Here is a 19,772-nt window from a genome sequence, read left to right on the forward strand (position 1 = left end):
AGATGTTGGACCAGGACTGGGAAGACCCACATTCAAGCTCACACATAGACATGAAAGCTCACTGAATGACTTTGGGGCAGTCATTATTTTTCAGCCAAACTTATTTCTCATAGTTGCAGTGGGGGGAAATTGGAGGAGGGAGTAACCATCTTGACCTCAAGAAAGAAAGGCTGGATATAAGTCTAACAAATAGTAAAAAATGAATATCCATGTATTTGAAATGGAGGAGCTATGTCTAAGGAAAAATAGCACAGCTAAGCCCACTGACAGCAAATAAAATTCAAATCAAAATGTTCTAGGTTGGCACTAGCTCTCCTTTATCTTTTTTTTTTTTAATAATATTTTATTGAAATTTTAAAGTTTCTCCTTTATCTTTTTATGTTACAAATAATATAGCCTTCTTTTCTTTCCAGTGCATTCCATGGAATTATGTTCATTTGATAATCCGTACATTTAATAACTTGTTTATATCAGATGCCTCTTGATCTATCTCAATCAAAGCAGAGTCTGTCAATAACCAGCCTTTGGGCGGGGGGGATTAGCAACAGGTTTCCAAAACTTCCCAAGAGGATTTGTATTTTTCCTTAAAAAAGGAAAAGTAGTGCATCAGTTAAATAAATAAATAAGTAAATAAATGAATACAGTAAATAGTCCATCAGGGGAAAGCAACTATTCATGTTCTACAATCTTGTACCATCCTATAACATACACTATACCATACCATACTTGAGTGGAAAAGCAAGGAGATTGGAGGTTTCCATTTGCTGAATCCATTATTATTTTTCAGAAAAACAATTTGAGTTAACTCAAATCAGAACCCAATATAAGGATTAGGGTCAGAAATAAGATAACTATGAGTAGATCAGAAGTTTTCTAAGCATAAATCTTCTAATATCTTTTTATTAAATGCATTTTATTACATACAAAAGTTGCATAGAAAATTACATTATTAAACGAAAATAAGTTAGAATGCACTTAATTTATTGTCACTGAATATGTAGGGTTCTTGAACTCATAGGTATTCATCATTCTTCATACCTTTAATTGAAACTGCTGAAACTTGGAAATTACTACTCCTTTTATTAGAAATATTGACCTTTCAAACACATTGCTAAGGACACACCCCTACAACTCAATTAAAGATAAGTCATAATCAGTTTCTCAATTCCTATTTTCTACCTAATAAAAGAATAGATACTACTTTGTTCTCATTTTAGTCTTCTGCCCAGAGGTATATGTAGAGAGGTTAAAAAAAGTGAAGAAGATGGTGTTGTGGCCAAAACGTGGCTCGCCAAAAGCAGCCAGATCACTTCGAAGAGAAAACATCATTTTATTAGCATGCAATCAATAAACAGTATCTCCTGGGCTCCCAGCAAAGCTGAACAGCCCTGATTAAAAGCAGAAGCAGAGTTTATATATCTTTGGCCTACCACATTGCAAACAGAAGACAAAAGAAAAAGGCAGACACAGTGAAAATTACAGTCTGATGTTGGAATGTTTTAGATTAACCCATCCATGTGACCTTATTGTTACTTATACCCTCGTACTAGGTCAGCACGCTAGCCATTCTATCTTTGACATATGGTCAATGAATAGAGACAATTTGGTTTACTGGACCACAGGTAGTTCTGATTGAGTCTTCTCCCTGTCACCACTCAGGGCCAATTCAGCTTGCTGTGAATGTTTTCTTGAAAGGGCACTTTAAGCAGTTCATATGTATGGGGAGGGATGGGTGGCAGTGTCTCATAGGTTAGATAGTGAATGTGGCTTATATGGGGGCAAAACTTTTACCACCAGATTGGTCACAACCATATGGTCAAAGCTTTGTCCTTTGATATGTGCACCAACATCACAAACATGTATAAAGGAAGGGGGCTTCAGTGATGCAACCATGACCACCAACTTGACGTTTTTTACCTTTACCCCCACCCTCAACCTGGAAGCTGCTGCCGTCCTCACCTTTCTCTATTGCAGAGCTGAAGCATTATAGTGGATAGAAACTAAGTGCAACACGGAAAAAAAAAAATCAGAGAGTGAAGTACTATTTAATTTCAGCTGCATATTTCACCAAACATGTGGCGTTAAGACAATAGACTTTCAGTCTAGAGCTGATATGGTGTTTTTCTTCAGTTATCATATTAGGGATGGTAGAAAAACGTGTTATTCTATCTGCGTTGGGACAAACATTCAATTAAGCCCCAAAGGAAAATATGGCTCTATTTGTCAAATGTTTACTTCTTTAAAAAGTCCCATTTAGTTGTGAATGGCTTTGCTATTCAATGGTTACTTATTTTACAAAGTCTGCACCTTCTCTGAACTTCTTTTTTAAAGTACCCATCTTATAACAATTGTTTATAATCCATTTATTTAGCAGGTGTTAATTATTATATTCCCAAAGGATAACAACAACAAAAAAAGTTAAGATATGTCACTGAAGTATTTGAATAGCACATCATTTCACAAAGAGCAACACATAACTTCTGGGGCAATGAATCCTGCTCTTTTCCCCTTCAAATTATGCCGGCATGTCTAAAAATGAGAAAAGAAAACAATACCAGAGACAGAAAATAAAAGTCTGTTGGGCAGACTTGGAAATAGCTCCATTTATTTTCTGACACAAAGCATACTAAGCATATGCTAAGAAGAGAGACAAAAAGAGCAGGCAAATCACTCACTTAATCAATGATCAACTTGCTTGGCTGGAAGGAAATTCTACTGAATGTATGGGACTTTATGAAGGGTTGTGGCGCCTGCCCTCTCCATTGAGCTTTCCCATGAGATCCGAGTGGCTCCCACCCTGGTGGTGTTCTAGGGGACCTTAAAGACCTGGCTGTCCCGGGATTTGCCATCTTGTTTACTCTTTTCTATGTAGACTGTACATTTTTTAATCTGGTTCTTATACTGTGAACTGGCCAGAGTCAGTCTGGAGTTGGGAGCACCTAAATCAATTAATTAATTAAGGCTTCCATTACATTTATAGGTAGAGAGATACTAGGGGCTGATAAAACACACACTAGCTTTAATGATTAAACAAGAGATGATTCGTGTACTCTTCTAAAAGTTCTGAAGCACCTCTCTCTCTGCACAGCCCCAGTAGATATACATGTGTCTTATAAGCATATGAGACTCTCAGCCTAGTGTCCCCACATAGCCACCTTCTTGGAAGACAAGGAGGAGGAGAAGGAGGAATCATCTATATACATATGGCTTATGCAGTTAACCTGCCTATCCATGTTGAAAACCTGTCTTTTTCAAGTCATTAAGAGATTGAGAGATGGAATTTATATTCATCATGCAAACTTTATGTCAGTTCAAGAGGTGCACAATGTATCAAGGGTCACATTCAAAAAGTGTGTGAGACCAGGGACCATTTTAGCAGGGGAGGGAAATACAAGAACTCTAAGGGGTAAAATGGTTCCTTAAGCCTGGTAAATTCCCCAAAGTGTAGATTTACAAGCCACAAAAGGGATATTGACAGTCAATACTTTCTGCATCCCTGTCCTATCTGAAGCAACAACTATATGGAAGAGTTTAGCTTCTCTTTCTTTATTTGATGCATAATAAGTTACACTAGGATAAAGAGGCATCCTCTCAGAAAAGAATATCTCAAATATACACAAAATCAAACACAACAATGTGAATACATTTCTTCTGTCCCCTTTCCAGAGATTTATCCATGTTTTGATATATTTGGGATGAAATGTTTGATGTCCAAGCTGAAAATGTCCCAAAATGAGAATGTTTTCAATATCTTTTCAGTTCCTTAATTATTTACAACACATTTTCTCTTTTTGTAGTATTATGCCCTGCAAATGAATTGCGCCTTGATTCAACTGGAGTGATACTGAGCCCAGGCTATCCGGATAGCTATCCAAACCTTCAAATGTGTGCTTGGACCATTACAGTGGAAAAGGGTTACAATATCAGCCTTTACTTTGAATTCTTCCAGACAGAAAAAGAATTTGATATACTTGAGGTGTTTGATGGTAACTAGAGGATATTCAACATTGAATGCATAATATTTATTTATCAAGTAATATTACATTGTCTCATTTCAGAAATAATACAGTGTGATTTTTGCATCCAATTAATGAAAATTTTCACTAATATTATGAACAGATGGCTACAATATACTGATTGCATTATTTAAATGATTACTTATCCAAGAAAAAACATTTAACATTTCTCTAATTTTGGTCTTTCTTTTTTTCTCATATGTGTTCCCTGGTATTAAGGACCAAATAGTCACAGCCCATTGCTAATCTCCTTAAGCGGAGATTATACCTCCTCTCTCAATATAACAAGCACTGGTCACGAAGTGTTTCTCCGATGGTCAGCAGACCATGGAACCAACAAAAAAGGTTTTAGGATAAGGTACATAGGTAAGTCACCCCCCTTTTTTCACTCTACTTTAAAAGAGTCAATAAGGTGAACAGCCAGCAAATTGGGAGGTAGGAGAAATGGTAGGTGGACGAGTCTATATAAACAAGGGGGAAATAAGATCTTGGAAGAGCTGATTTTAAAATCCAACTAAATGCATGATCAGTTCTATTGTTAATATCTAGCCAGTAGATGTGGTGGGGGGTTTTTTGTTTGTTTTTTGCTGTAGTTCAAAGCAGCCCACTGCCAAATGACCTCAGAATAATTTTCCACCTCCAAGAACATGAGAACATCACCTTCATCAAAGCAGCTCTGAAACAATGTGCTTTGTTTCGAACTTTTGCTCATTCAAGTTTAGGGATGGAGGAAACCCCTGGAGCATGCCAATTCTATCAACATTTCTTTGGCTTTTGGTTTTACCTCATGAAGAACCCACACATTTACTTTGAATTTCACTTTAGACAAGATTTAGATGGCAATTTTGTAGGGGAACAATGTCAATTACTCTTACAATGTGTGATACGGGCAGTTTTTTAGGAGAAATACGACAGTGGTTCCATCCCAAATTGGAGATGTCATTGAGAAGATAGAGCACTACTGCCAACTCATGGCCATTCTGTCCATATTTGTGTGTCAGCAGGCTGCTTTTCTGAGTTATGTACAGAGTCCGACATTGCACAGAAACTCAGTCTTAGAGCTCTGCCAAAGCCTTTCTTAAAAATCCCAGAATTTTAAAGGTGGGTCACTCATAGGCTTCTTAAACATATAGGCAACACATTGTTTTCTCTATTTTCTTGCACCTGGACATTCTTTAGGCCAATCCATTGTCCTTTGAAAAGCAGACCCTTAAGAAAATGAAGGCTAGGACATTTATTTCACAAGAGTTATTACATTTCTTGAACCCCAAGATTAAACATTAACATTTTTTTAAAGAGTGACACACAATCATTCTGCTGGGGGGGGGGGGGGAGACAACATAGACAAGGAGATTTCACCTTCTGTAGACCAGTTAGTTAGTTTCTGAATTATCCTTAAAACCTTTAGAGTACAAGCTTATTTTCTTCGCCTTTTTGTCATCAAGGACAGGGTTCTTCAACCTTGGCAATTTGAAGATGTGTGGACTTCAACTCCAAGAATTCCCCATGTTGGCTGGGGAATTCTGGGAGTTGTAGTCCACACATCTTCAAGTCACCAAGTTTGAGGAACCCTGATCAAGGAGATCAATAAGCCTCCTTACAAGAAGACAAGTGTGTGAAAGACACTGTGCTATGCAAGACTCCACCTACAGAGAGAGAGAGAGAGAGAGAGAGAGAGAGAAAGATGCAAATTTAGACAAAATTAACAAGTCATTTCCATATCACAATATGTTTTGTGGTTCTTTGTCCTTTCTTTCATGACAAAAGCATTCACATTCCTTTTATCCAGCAAATGAACTGTCATTTTTCTTGATCTTTCTGCCCAATATTAAATTACCCTGAATTCAGGTTAAAATAAGTATCAATTACAAATTTGTAGATGGAAAAATTGAACCGATGTTAACACAGTGTGAGTAAATTTCATTTATAACTGACAATGGATTCCCTCCCCCCTCCCCCAAATGGGCAGAAGTAGGATTCACAATGTCGGTGCTTGGAAAAAAGAAAGTATGCCTTGGGTCCTTATTTATAACTCTTATTTCAATACTGTTTACAGCAATATCCCATTACAAACGGGTATAAGCACATTGAAGATGCAGTGTGTCCTGTTAGCTGATTGGAAATTCAGTTTAATCAGATCTTACTATCTGAAAATCTGTCTTTCCATGCCTTCCAGCTTGCTTCTCCTCTCCCCCTGAAAAGAAATGCAGCCAGGGAAAACATTCCCCATAATATGAGCCCAATACCAATGGAATTATTTTTCCCAGTTAGGTAAACAGGCTGTTTTATTTCCTCACTGTTTGTAGCATGCACCACCATGCCTACTAAAGCAATCACACATATAATTCCTGCAGACAACTGTCTGCTATTAAACAATGTAATAATTAGCATCGTAGGAGGAGGACGTTCATGAATTCTTTGTTTTGTTCTGTGTTTCAAGCTCTTTACTGCAGTACTCCAGAGTCACCTCCTCACGGTTTCATTGTTAGCCAGACAGGAGGACAGCTCAACAGCGTGGTTCGCTGGGCTTGCGACCGAGGATTCCGTCTCATTGGGAAAAGCACTGCTGTCTGTAGAAAATCTCCCCTTGGATACCATGCATGGGACGTACCTGTACCAGCCTGTCAAGGTTAACATTTTCATTACAAATTGATGTTCTATATTTTGGCTCTGATACTGTCAGCCCTTTGAAGTAGATCAAGTCAGGAAACAGATCTCACAAGAAATACTTGAGCTCTACTTTATGGATACTAGCTGTAAAAACAGAATCTTGAACGTCTGATAGAGTTTCTTCTTCCCTCCCTCTTATACTCAACATAGTCAAGGTGGGCCTATCTTGAGTTTCTTCCTCACTCTTTTTTTTGGGGGGGGGTGTCTAAGTATACATTTTCTTAATGGCCTAAATTACCTTTTGCAAGGCTATCTCTGTACACTTCTACAAATGCCAACTACCACTTTTATCCTAGTTCATGGGTAGCCCTGCTTACTTTTTACTTAATATAATACATAGTAGCTATTTAAAAAATGCACACCTCTCTAGTTCATGAAAAGTAATTGGTTTGCCAGACACAATTAAAAGTATGTGTTGCTTTTAAATTTGCCCATCTATAGAGTAGGTGTGGGAGGAGATCAAGTGCCAAAAGACTCGACCTTATGCACTTGCATGCAACATTGTGATGCAAGTACGAAAGGATGGAGATTGTATTGTGACACCATGATACCCGTTTCTTCATTTTGGCACCATTGTGTCCACTTGGACATGCCCGTGGTCCCAAACAGATGGGGTCTTGTGTTCTTTATCATAGATCTTCATCCACAGGAGCTTTCAGGCAGTAAGTTACTACATAGAAATGATGGTCTGAGGCAATGTGAGCAGTTCTTTCCTTTTTTAAATCACACTGGTGATCACTGAAGAGAATGTCTTCACAGATATTCTCCAGTGGGAACTTCATATGTACCAAAATATTTCCAGATGTTAACTTAGGTGACATCATGCCCTAGAGATGTCCATTTAATTTTTGCACTGGAACTTATCACCTAAATATAATTTCTGTATCATCATCATTGGACATTAGAATATTGGGGATTGGAGAAAAAGCCTTATCATGGTGCCTTGTCTATGGAATGTTGTCCTGTGTGTCATGTTCACCATAGGGCTTCAACCTTATTCTTATTAAGATCCTGGCTAAAATTTTTAACTCCAAATAAATTAATCCTGTTGGCCAATTCCAAATGTATCCCCCCCCCCCATAGCAGCCAGTATTACTCAGGGTAATACTGTTTCATAGCAATATGTAGTAGCGAAACAAGGCATCTGATCGATCTATTCAGCTAGTTCAGCTCAAAACTCAGAAGAGATTATGAATTTCAGATTATGCAAACAAATGCAAATGCATTTTTCTTCACTGTTTACAGTTTCATGTAACTAAACATCTTTAATTCTAAAAATGCTGTAATATTTATGGTATTTCTATAATTCTCCCCTTTTACCTGTTTAACTTAATGCCTTTTTGAAATATATATTTTGTAGTATTAGCAAGGAAAGAGTATTTCAAAGTAGCACTAAATAATATGAGGGTATATTTTTATACTGTTACTGAATATAACTTGAAAATATCAGAGGTAGCATTTGGAGATTAAGAGCTCTATTATGGATTGCTTGTAACCCATAGATATCATATTGTTTCTTGTTCTAATTATTATTATATTAACTCTATTTGATGAGTTTCATTAATATGATTATTTTGTGAGTTTTATTATTTGGGTATTAGCCACTCAGTATATTGGAGATAAGCAGAATATAAACATTGGCAAATTAATTAATGTTGGGATCTTTTTATCAACTTAGCTTATATACAAATTGCAGGAACTTTTTAATTTGTTTTATTTGTGTTCATATTTGATACATCCCTTCCATTTGTATTAACCTGAAAAATGAATTTCATATTCCTTTTTTTATCATCATCATCATCATCTGCAGTATTATCGCTAATGTTTTTCTGTTTTGTTTAATTAAGCATATAATGTTTTATATTACTGTCATTCATAATGTTAATGACAAACTAATCTTCATAAATAATCCTGAATGAATTGGCGGAATGATTTCCAGATAATTCTGCATAAAACAATGAATATTTACTGATGTTTGTCTCACACAGCATTATCTGGAGATCATTTCATCAGTAACCAGCAGCCATGAAAACCTAAATATTATTTTTAATGTGAATTTTCTTAAAACTAAATGCATTTTCCTACCTAAACTATGAATATGTATTAATATACATTTACTGTTAATATTTGCATCTTAGATATACAGTATATGAATGCATATGCCCATTAGAAAAATGTCAACAGAATGTTTTCCCAATTTAAATGCAAGCCATTTACTGGAAGAGGTGTGATTTTCAGGATACTGAAATTTCCTGAGATCCATTTCTTGCAAGATGAAAGAACTCCAAACAGAAGAATCCATTTATATTTATTGGAATAAAATTTTCTTTAAAACCCGCATGGCGGTTATTTAATTTTGATTGATTTATAAAAATGGCAAAATGTTCTACAAATATCTGTGCATTTGTAAACCTGAGGACAACATGATTGATGATGAATAATATGCTGAGTTATATCTAAACTATATATATTTAGCTGGTCATTTACCAAGTCAAAAGAGATCCATAATCCATGCTTAATGTAGCAATATGCAAAATGTTTCAGGGTCAAAATGCCCTGAAAAGTCCTGTTTTTACTGTCTGTTTGAACCCTACAGAACTGTTTGAATGCTGTTCTGTTCTCATTCTTGGAATCCCAAGCAGGCAGTAAAAAAAAGTTTCTCTGTTCATGCATATGTCTGTATGTGTGATTCAGTCCACTGATATTATACAAATTAAACTGAGTAACTTTTTAATTATTTTTATTTTTATCGTCTTGAATGTAACGGACAGTAGACATATACATACTTCAAAAACATTTAAGAAAAAAAATGTTCTGAAACAAATGGGAGAGCAACACCTCTTTAAAGCAGGCACATCTTTTTCAGGTTTCCAGGTAACCTCAAAAATAGATGTGTCTCTTTGATTTGTCAGCTTATTAAAACTGCCGTGTCTGTTATGCAATTCATTAAAACGGCAGGATCCATTGGCAGGCTCACTTGGAAGTCTGAAAAAAAAGACATGGTAGTTTCAAAGCGATGCTGCACTCATGCTCTGACACATTCTGAAGTACCTCTTCCCAATAATTTTCAAAGCATGCATAACTTTAATAGACAGTTTGATCCCTGTGGATTCTATTAAAGAGAAATAACACTTGAGTTGGCCACTCTTTATACTGTTCCTGAGCTCTGCTATTCAGTACAGGAGTATAGAGAAGTTGTTTGAAAGCACCTGAACAAGAATAGTGATGGTGATGGTGCAAGTAGTGGTACTAATTTTAGATTAACAGAAAGAGAGGTCCCTTTTGACAGGCCATGATAAGTTGGCACTATTATGAGTCTTTTTAAAGGGATCTTTCTCAGCCTTTTGGCTAAGACTAAGTGTCCTGCATAAAGCAGCAAGTCTTTGCTTTCCATTAGTCTTGCCATTACAATTAGCAACAATATATGATTAATATTTGCCAGAATAAGAGTTTTGAGTCTTGTTCCATTGTTGCCATTATTACAGGTAACCAGATGAACTTTATGTTATTTTAGCCACCGGAAAATCATTGTTTGATGAACAGCTGAGTGACTTTGGTATGATTAGATCATGTTTCAATTACTAAGTAATATGGATGGAACTTCAAACTGATGGTCCTGATCCTCTGATCATCAGCCAGTGCTGGAAAGAGGAACAAGAGGAGGCTGAGGAATATACAACTCAGTGCAGGCTCAGGGGTATATGGCATCTCTAGGCCACATTGGCTGATGGTTCCACCTCCCCTGATGTAAAGATCTACATTTTTAGAATGATTCTGAAGGAGAGGTGGCATTGCACCCCCCCCCCCAAGCTTTGGCACCCTAGGCCAGTGCTGGCTTGGCCTTAGCCAAAACCTGGCCCTGATGCAACTGCTATTTAAACATGTACACTGCAGGTCACACAGGCTGAGAATCTCATTTAATGGGGTTTTGAAAAGTAGGAGTAAGAGGTTAATAAAATATATTCTCTCTTTCAACATCTATTTTTACTAAACACCAGATTGTTGGAAATAGCTGGATATATATTTGAACTCTCCCAAGGAGGATTCACTGTGAGTTCTAGAATATTTTTAATGATTTCAAAATCAATAGTTTTCATTTGTTATAGTTTTAATTTAAAAAAAATGTATTGGACTTAGTTGTGAAATATGCACTATACAAACACACAAGGAATTTTTTTACCCTCAGGCAACTCTTTAGCAAATGAAGAAAAAAGGAAAACCCATACCCATCTTATATACAGTATCTATTGCATCTCCATTATGCAATGTGTTAAATTTTTTAAACATCTATTTTAAATAAGCAAGCTTCAGTGATAAGAAAACACCATTTTAAAACTTGCACAAATGATGCAATTTGTTTCTTTTCTGTGTTCTAAATCATTCCATCTACACTGTTTGGCATGTGAAAAATTCAGAGCTATAAAAGAGTAGGGGAAGTGAATATGAATATACTGACCTTAGTGTTCAGTTTGTATTGTTCCATGCATCATATTTTGATTCAAATGAATAACACTTCTGACAGAATACTGCAAAACCTTTATGAGAAAATATCTCGAGTTAAGCAGAATCAAGAAATATTATTCTGCTAGTCTAACCCAGCAAGAAAATAGAGTAAATAATTTGCAAAAGAAAGTATGAAAAAGTGTGTTGTTTTCACTTGTTCCTATCTATGGTGATCACTGTCATTGGTGCCATTACCCAAATAGGCATCAGTCCGGGCACCTACATGAAGCCCACCAAATTTTTGCCCAGAGACCAGCAGTGATGCTATCCTGCTAAATTAGCCAGCTAGTAAAAACTGCAGCAGCATATCATTTTGAAATAGTTCTTTGAAATAAAAACAGCAAGCACCTGAAGCCTTTATGGGAGTGGAATGAGAGTCCTCCTAAAACTTCATTACAGATCCTGCTTCACTTTTGCTATTCAGTAGAAAGAATTCCTTCTCAACCTGATGCCTTTGAATTTTCTTGAGTTTGCAACTTCTGGAAGACCATATTGGCACTGAGGTGGTTTTCCTCTTTCAGTAGGTCCCATTCTGCTCAAAAGTCCAAAGCACTTATATTCCCAGCGACATTTAGAAAAAGCCAAGGCTTTGATGACTACCCTGTCTATTTAGTATATTATTTATTAGTTTAGAGGAGTAAATTTTCAATCTGAAATGCAAGAGTTCTGAATCTACTAATACAGTCTGAAATAAAATTGTCATTCAAAGCCATATCATGATGGTGACTTAATTTTTAAGAACTGTAATTTTTTTTTCAGAGTCTACATTGGATTTGAGCATCCAATGTCAGTGTTGATTCTAAGAGTTGAGTTCTCAGGGCATGAAACTGCTTGAATCCTATGTAGTTGGAAGTTAAGCCTGTTGTATTCATTGGGAGTTTTTCTTGATACAGACACTGCAAAGAGGCAATGAATTCTTCATCAAGTCTGATAGACAATTGAAGAGAAGCGGACACTCATTTGCAAAGATAGGAAGTTGGGAAAACAAAGAAGTCTGAATGATGCATTATTTTTGATGCTATAATCCTGCCTTTTTAAGCATTTTGAAGTCATGTTTCCATATTCGAATTAGGGCTCTATTTCTAAATATTAGAGATAATATATACAGAAATCAAATTTGACAGGTGTAGTCCAATGACATTTTGCCTATCTATGTGAATGTTTCAGCCATCTCCTGTGGAATTCCAAAAGCTCCAGTGAATGGTGGGATATTAACTACAGATTACTTAGTAGGCACACGTGTTACTTACTTTTGCAATGATGGGTACAGGCTATCATCCAAGGAACTAACCACTGCATCCTGCCAACCAGATGGCACATGGAGTAACCATAATAAAACACCTCGTTGTGTAGGTAAGCATAATCTAGAAAGGCTTTGTTGAATAACTACATGTGTTTACTTTGTTGTTAATCAGTGAAAGATATTTACAAGTATTTTGCTTTCCAAGTAATTATAGGTTTGAAAGGGTTGTAGGTAATGGTAAGTAGTGAAGCATCGCATAGACATTGGTGAAATGTATATATCCAAAGAAAATCTTAATGGATGTATAGCATATATATTGAAATGAACAATTTCATTACATGTAGTCCTCACTTAATGACTGTTCTGTTTAGAGATTGTTCAAAGTTACAATGGCACTGAAAAAGTAACTTTATGACTAGTCCTCGCATTTGTGACCATTGCAGCATCTTCATAGTCATGTGATTGAGATTCAGGCACTTTGCAGCCAGCAGGTTTTTATAACCATTGCAGTGTCCCACAGTCATGTGACTGCCATTTGTGACCTCACAGCCAGCTTCCAACAAACAGACTCAATAGAATCACAAGTTGTGGTCACAAGATGTCTCACTTAACAACTGTGTTGCTTAACAACAGAGTTCCTGGTCCCAATTGTGGTCATTAAGTGAGGACTACCTGTACCAGATAACATTTAGGGCTTCAACAGAAAATATTCTCAGGAGATTGTTTCTCAAAATTCTCTGCAGGAGAGACATTAGAAATCTGGTAGTATCTTTTCCAACTAACAAATTCTATGCAGCTGCATGTTATGAAAGCTTATGCCTTCTAATAAAATTCATTACTCAGAAAAGGTGCAAGCAGACTCTTGTGGTCTGAACTCTGGGTAGTCTCATTTTATAGGAGCTTTGGGTCCTACAAACTATGTGGTTTCATAGTCATCCTCCCAATCACACACTGAGTTTCAGAGAAATCTGCTTTAATTTAAGTATTAGAAACCTTTCTAGTCACAAGATAAAGTAAGGCTTGTTTTCCTGAACAGTTTAAAGACAGTGTATTTAAAAGAACATCTTCTTCATATATATTCCTGTCCAAACTCTTTGGATATCTTTCAGAATCCTTCACTAATTCCAAGGAAGCAAAGTGGCAAGCTAGATGGTTGAGGAACATCTCATTTCAGTACTGTGCTTGGGAAAATTGCTTTGCTCCTACCAGATGGTCTTCCTGCTGATGGCATTTATCTTTTTCAAGGCAGCTTAAATTATAGATTTTAATTGCTTGGTAGTTTTTCAGTGCTATATAGTTTGGGAATTATGGCTTTTATATATTTTACATTGTTTCCTTGTTTTCTTCTTGCTGGCTAATTGCTATCAAATGTTATTGTTTGTTTTATTTTCTTTTGTTTTGCAATCTATAGATTCATTTAATGAATTTATATATTCAAAATAATAATAACAATAAGCAGATTGGAAATAAGCAAATAACGCTGCAAGGAAATACCATAGTTATCAAAAACATAGAAAAGATAAAATCTTCCTTTGAATACAAAATGCGCCTCAACCCTTGATAAGACATTGAGTAAAAAAGTCAAAACTTGCTCCATTTTCCTTCAATGAACAAAACAGGATTAATTATTGCCAAAGTTATGCATATTGATAATAAGGATGATGATAGTGATAATTGAAAGTAATATTACATTTGTATTTTCAAAAGAAGAGGATGTTGCTTATTTCATAAAGGAACAGACAAATTTCACCAAACTGTTAGCGTGGATAGGGTTTTGCCATGTATATGTGTGTATGTCTATATGTAACCATACATGCAAACCATACATGGACAAGACAAGAGTAATTGATGGAATGCTACTACAACAGTAAATGTAATGAGAGGGGATATATAAAACATGAGGGAACTATGTATGGACAGAAGATCTACATCCATGTAACTGAAGAGCTAGTTACCCAATGCTTCAACATAGTTAAGAGGAAGTTGCTCTCACAACTTGAGATAGACCAACTACACATTACCTCCTGGACTCAAGAAGACTCAGAAGAACAGTTGGATGTGCAGCCAACACCTGAAGCTGGAATGTCACTGCCACCCCCTCCATTACAGAGCACAGCAGCTGATATGAGGCATAAGATCATGGATAAACTAGCTATAGTCAATTCTCAAGACTAATTACCAAGGTTCAGTGGAGAAGTGCCATCAGCGAATATGCTAGAAGATGCCAATAGAGCCCTCACAACAATCCCTACTGCCACCATAACTCAAACCAATGAACTAGTATATGCTATAGCCACTGTAATCCTGGAGATGCTTGGCTATGCAATCAAGAAGAACAGCAGTACATACCACCACCACCCCATACAAAATGAGGTTGGAGGCTAACATTAAGGCAGTTTGGAGAGAAATTAGTCAGCTGGTAAAAGGGTGTAGAGATTAAGTATAAGACTCAACTACTGAAAAATGACAAAGGCCTGACTCCATCCAAAGCCCTAGAGACTGCTAACAAAGGCTCACAGCACTGGCTACCAGGCTAGAGAAGAAGAGGCCAAGAAGATAAATGCCCTGTTCTCCAAAGAACTATCCAAAGTGTACTCCCAACTGCAGTGCAAAAACACAGCAACAGAGCCACCAGCAGCAGAAACTGTCCTGGAAGAACATATGGAAGAAGGAGAAGACACATAACACCAGTACAAAGTGGCTGCAGGACCTGACAGCAGACCACAGCAATCTTCCAGAACAGAAACCAGTCACCATCACAGTAGCAGGCATCTAACAGTGAGTCAAGAACAAGAAGAGCTGGACAGCAACTGGCCTGGACATGAACTGCACCTACTGGCTAAAGAAACTAACAGCAGTGCATGAAGATCTAGTAGCACAGATGAAACAGCTGGTAGCAGCAGGCTTCCACTCAGACTGGCTAACACAGGAAGGACAGTGCTGATCATGAAAGACCCCCATAAGGGAACAGTGCCATAGGAGAACACAGCCATCCAACTACCAGCCAGTAATCTTCCTCTCCATAACATGAAAAGTTCTATCAAGCATCATAGCCACCAAGCTAAAGGAACATATGGGGTTAAAAGGGCATTGGGAACAACAGCAGTTGCTCAAAGATAGTGCAGTTGCCTAAGACTCAAGGTCTAGAGAGGCCAATCTGAACACAGCCTGGAATGACTACAGAAAAACTTATGACTCAATGCCACACAAATGGATCTGTGAATGCCTAGTGCTATACAAAGTCAGCAGGACAGTATGGGCCTTCCTTGATAACTTAATGGGACTGCAGAAGACAACACTGGAAGTCAACTCAAGACAGCTCACATAAGTGACCATCAAGTGTGGCATATACCAAGGTGATGCACTGTCCCCACTGCTGTTCTACACAGGCTTAAACCCCCTCAGCCAGATAATCACAAGGACTGGATACGGATACAAATTCAAGAGTGGAATTACCATCAGCCACCTCCTCTACTGGATATGGATACTAGTAAAGAGTGTCCAATAGTAAAGAAAGGGTGGTAAAGAGAGGGAAGGTAGTTAAGACTGATGAGGTGGAACTACCAGTGGGCCACATAGCAGACATACAGACCAGCTACAAGTACCTTGGTATCCCACAGTCATGTGGGAACCACAATGAGGAGGTAAGGAAGACAACAACATCCAAGTACCACCAAAGAATAATACAGGCCCTGAAGAGCCAGCTCAATGGGAAGAACAAGATCCATGCCATCAACACGTATGCCCTGCCAGTCATCAGATACTCTGCTGGGACACTGAGCTGGCCAAAGGAGCACATGGAGGCTGCCGATGTGAAGACCTGGAAACTCCTCACAAGGCACGGAGGTTTCCACCCCAAGTCCAACACCCAGAGACTGTACAGCAGCTGGAAAAAGGGCAGATGGGATCTGGTGAGTCAAAACCGCTGTCCTGGATGAAATCCAAAGCGTCCAGGAGTATATCAGTAAGATGGCATCCAAGGATGAGCTGCTGAGAGAATGCCTGAGGCAGCAGCAGACATGGGAGGAAATTCAAGCAGAGCAGGTGCCACAGCAAGACAAGCCCCTGCATGGGATGTACCATTGAGAGATAGCTGAGGTGGCTGACATTGGGAAATCCTTCCAGTGGCTGGAAAGGGCTGGACTAAAAGACAGCACTGAGGCACTGATCATAGCATCACAGGAACAGGCAACTAAACACCATATCCATAGAAGCAGAGGTCTATCACAGTAGACAGGACCCAAGGTGCAGACTGTACAGAGAGGCCTCAGAGACAGTCCAGCACATAGTGGCAGGGTGTAAGATGCAGGCAGGAACAGCATACGTTGAACAGCACAACCAAGTAGCTGACATTGTGTACAGGACCATTTGTATAGTATATGGGCTAGACTCTCCCAAGTCCAGGTGGGAGATTCCACAGAAGGTCATGGAGAATAACAGGGCTAAGATCCTGTGGGACTTCCAGATCCAGATGGACAGGCTGGTACTGACCAATCCACCAGACACTGTGTCAGTAGACAAGGATCAGAAGACAGTGGTGGTGATAGATGTAGTGGTGCTAAGTGACAGCAACATCAGGAAAAAGGAGTATGAGAAGCTGGAGAAGTACCAGGTCTGAAGGAGGAACTAGAGAGGGTGTGGAAAGTAAAGGCCAAAGTGATGCCAGTGGTGATAGGAGCACTTGGGGCTGTGACTCCTAAGCTGGGACAGTGGCTCCAACAGATCCCAGGAACAACTTCTGAGCTCTCTGTCCTAGGACTAGTGCTAGGAACAGCTAAGATACTGTGCAGAACCCTCAAACTCCCAGGCCTCTGGTAGAGGACCCAAGATTGAGGAAGACACATACCACCGACAGGGGTGAGAGGGGATTTATATTATTTATATATTTTTATTCATTCCCTGTTTCTATATCTTGAGGCCACAATGTGACATACTGACTAGGAAGAAGAGAAAATAGATAAAACAAAATAGCTAATTGGGATATTAAAACCAAAGTGAGTATAGCAGAGAGAAGAGAAATACCTTTGAGGTCTATTTAAGCCATCTGCTACAGAACTTGTTTCCTAAGAGAGCATCAGGAACTGTGAAGCTCTCCAAGTGTGAGATATCACTATAAAGGCAATTAAGCCCGTAACACATGGTGAAGAAAAAGCCTTTAACCTACAAGGATATGGTGTGTGAATTGCAGGAGTTGGATCATGGACCTCCTTTCATAGCTCTAAGAGGATCAGTATTTAAATACTGCAAAGTACTGTTATTATTTTTAATATTGAATACAATCTAGGTAGATATAAGCCTTCTAGAAATAAGGTGTGATTACAATTGCAAAGTTTTGCCACTTTCTTTAGAATCCCGCCACAGTCTGATTTTCTACCACATAGCCAAAGGACAATGTTAGGGTAAAAAGGTCTCTTATTAGTTGTGACATATTCATTTTCTGATACAAGGAGTAATTATGATAATCCTTACTGATACTGCTAATATTAACATTTTACAAGTTAAAAGTTAAATCAGGAATTTTCATTTTTAAAAATGAATATGAATATCCCACTTTAAGATGTAAGATAATCATGTGTATTCCATAAATGTTTATATAAGAACGATATTACTGAAGCAAAACTGTTTTAAGCTCCAATACGAGGCCCATTAATTAATTATTTTGAGCAATAAAAGAAACATCCTCTGTAGCCCAAGAAAATGAAGTATAAAATGTTAAACTGAAATAAAACCAGTTAGCTACAATACACAGATTATTATGCAAATGTTTAATTTATGCTTTAAGATAGGTTCATTTCCAATACATGACCTGATATCAAGGTTACCCTTGTGAAGCTGTCAAAATATATTCTTTTCTTTCTTCCCACTTCAAGTTGTTACATGTCCAAGCATTAACTCATTTACCCTGGAACACGGAAGGTGGCGAATAGTGAATGGTTCTCACTATGAATATAAAACAAAAGTAGTTTTTAGCTGTGATCCTGGGTACCATGGATTGGGACCAGAATCCATTGAATGTCTTGCTAATGGAACTTGGAGCTGGAGAAATGAGAGACCGTACTGTCAAAGTAAGTATTCTAATATTAGCCCATTCGTATTCAACTAGCTCCAGGTCTTTATTTCAGTATTAGTCCTTATGTTCAGTATCCGTTTATTTTCAACCATCCATGTGTTAGTCTTGAAGGCCAACATATTGAATCTTACAATCCCTTTTCAATATGGTAGACTTTTCAGTAAGCCTATCATGTTTCTCCTCATCCTGGTATTACTGCTGGGAAAAATCCCATGGAGCGTATCAATGAAACTTTAACTGCACAAGAAAATCTATGAAGCCTCCATAAAGCCAACATAATCATTTAATGCTGATAGTTTTCAAACAATCTATATTCACCAGTTTTATCCTCTGTGCAGTTTTCAGAATCAGCCTTAGGCACATCAGTAATCACAAAGTCAAGTTTATTTCATTGCACAGTATTGATTCAATGATTTTTCCATCACTTATTTGCACACAGTTTTAAAATATGCTTCAGAGTATATAGATTTTCCCTTTAGAATTTTTATTGTCATTGCTGTTTTTTTTTTAATTTTTAATTTATTTTTTGCTGTTTCTATGTGTGCAACATATATCGCAAATACATATATTTTTTTCTTCTTAAAGTTATTTCCTGTGGAGAACTTCCTACACCTCCAAATGGGAATAAAATTGGAACTCAGATTACATATGGGTCGACTGCTATCTTTACTTGTGACCTAGGATTCATGCTGGTGGGTTCAGCTGTAAGGGAATGTCTCTCTTCTGGACTATGGAGTGGAACTGAAACAAGATGCTTAGGTAAGGAAATACACGTCCTTTTTTACAAATTGGATATATTTTAGTATATCATGTATCTTCCTTCTAAAAATTCTGACCTGAATACTAACTTTTTGCCAATGCATTTGTTTCCATTTCACTGGTGCGTCCCTTGAATTTATGAACATGTAACAGATGAATAAACCACATTAAGGGTAGCTATGCTAGTCTTACCCTATGATTTGTTAAAGTATAAACCTCACCATGCATTTAAGGCAAACTGATTATCATGGGGTACTTGCAGGTTCCCAAAGACTGAGCTGTAATTCCACTGGACACTTTCTTCACTGGACATTACTTTCAAAATCAGGTTTTTTTTTAAAATGGCTTGTCAATTTTTAACTGAAAATGTTTAAAAATTACACAGGACTTACAGAACCCTTGACTGTTCCTAAATAACTTATCTAGTTTAGGCTAAACATTTTAATGGGCAATGCCTTGACTCTTCTATGGAAAAAAAAGTGAATCATCTTTAATCCTTTTAAATGTTCAC

General features: G+C 37.5%; 1 protein-coding gene across 2 annotated transcripts in view; it reads left to right on the plus strand.

The window, feature by feature from the left end:
• CSMD3 (CUB and Sushi multiple domains 3) overlaps positions 1-19,772 on the plus strand; it is a 623,909-nt gene that overhangs the window by 511,083 nt on the left and 93,054 nt on the right. Inside the window, exons 48-53 of one of the 2 annotated variants that reach the window (XM_088149036.1) lie at positions 3,798-3,986; positions 4,236-4,382; positions 6,457-6,645; positions 12,357-12,542; positions 18,303-18,497; positions 19,088-19,261. In XM_088149036.1, coding sequence (XP_088005162.1) covers positions 3,798-3,986; positions 4,236-4,382; positions 6,457-6,645; positions 12,357-12,542; positions 18,303-18,497; positions 19,088-19,261 — 1,080 coding nt within the window. The remainder of the gene's footprint in view (positions 1-3,797; positions 3,987-4,235; positions 4,383-6,456; positions 6,646-12,356; positions 12,543-18,302; positions 18,498-19,087; positions 19,262-19,772) is intronic. The other variant, XM_088149037.1, reaches the window with a different exon arrangement.

This window comes from Python bivittatus, unplaced genomic scaffold (assembly GCF_059951505.1).
Source record: "Python bivittatus isolate LINGU-HERP-01145 unplaced genomic scaffold, Pbiv_v1 ctg000590_np1212, whole genome shotgun sequence".
In the NCBI taxonomy this organism is placed as follows: Eukaryota; Metazoa; Chordata; class Lepidosauria; order Squamata; family Pythonidae; genus Python; species Python bivittatus.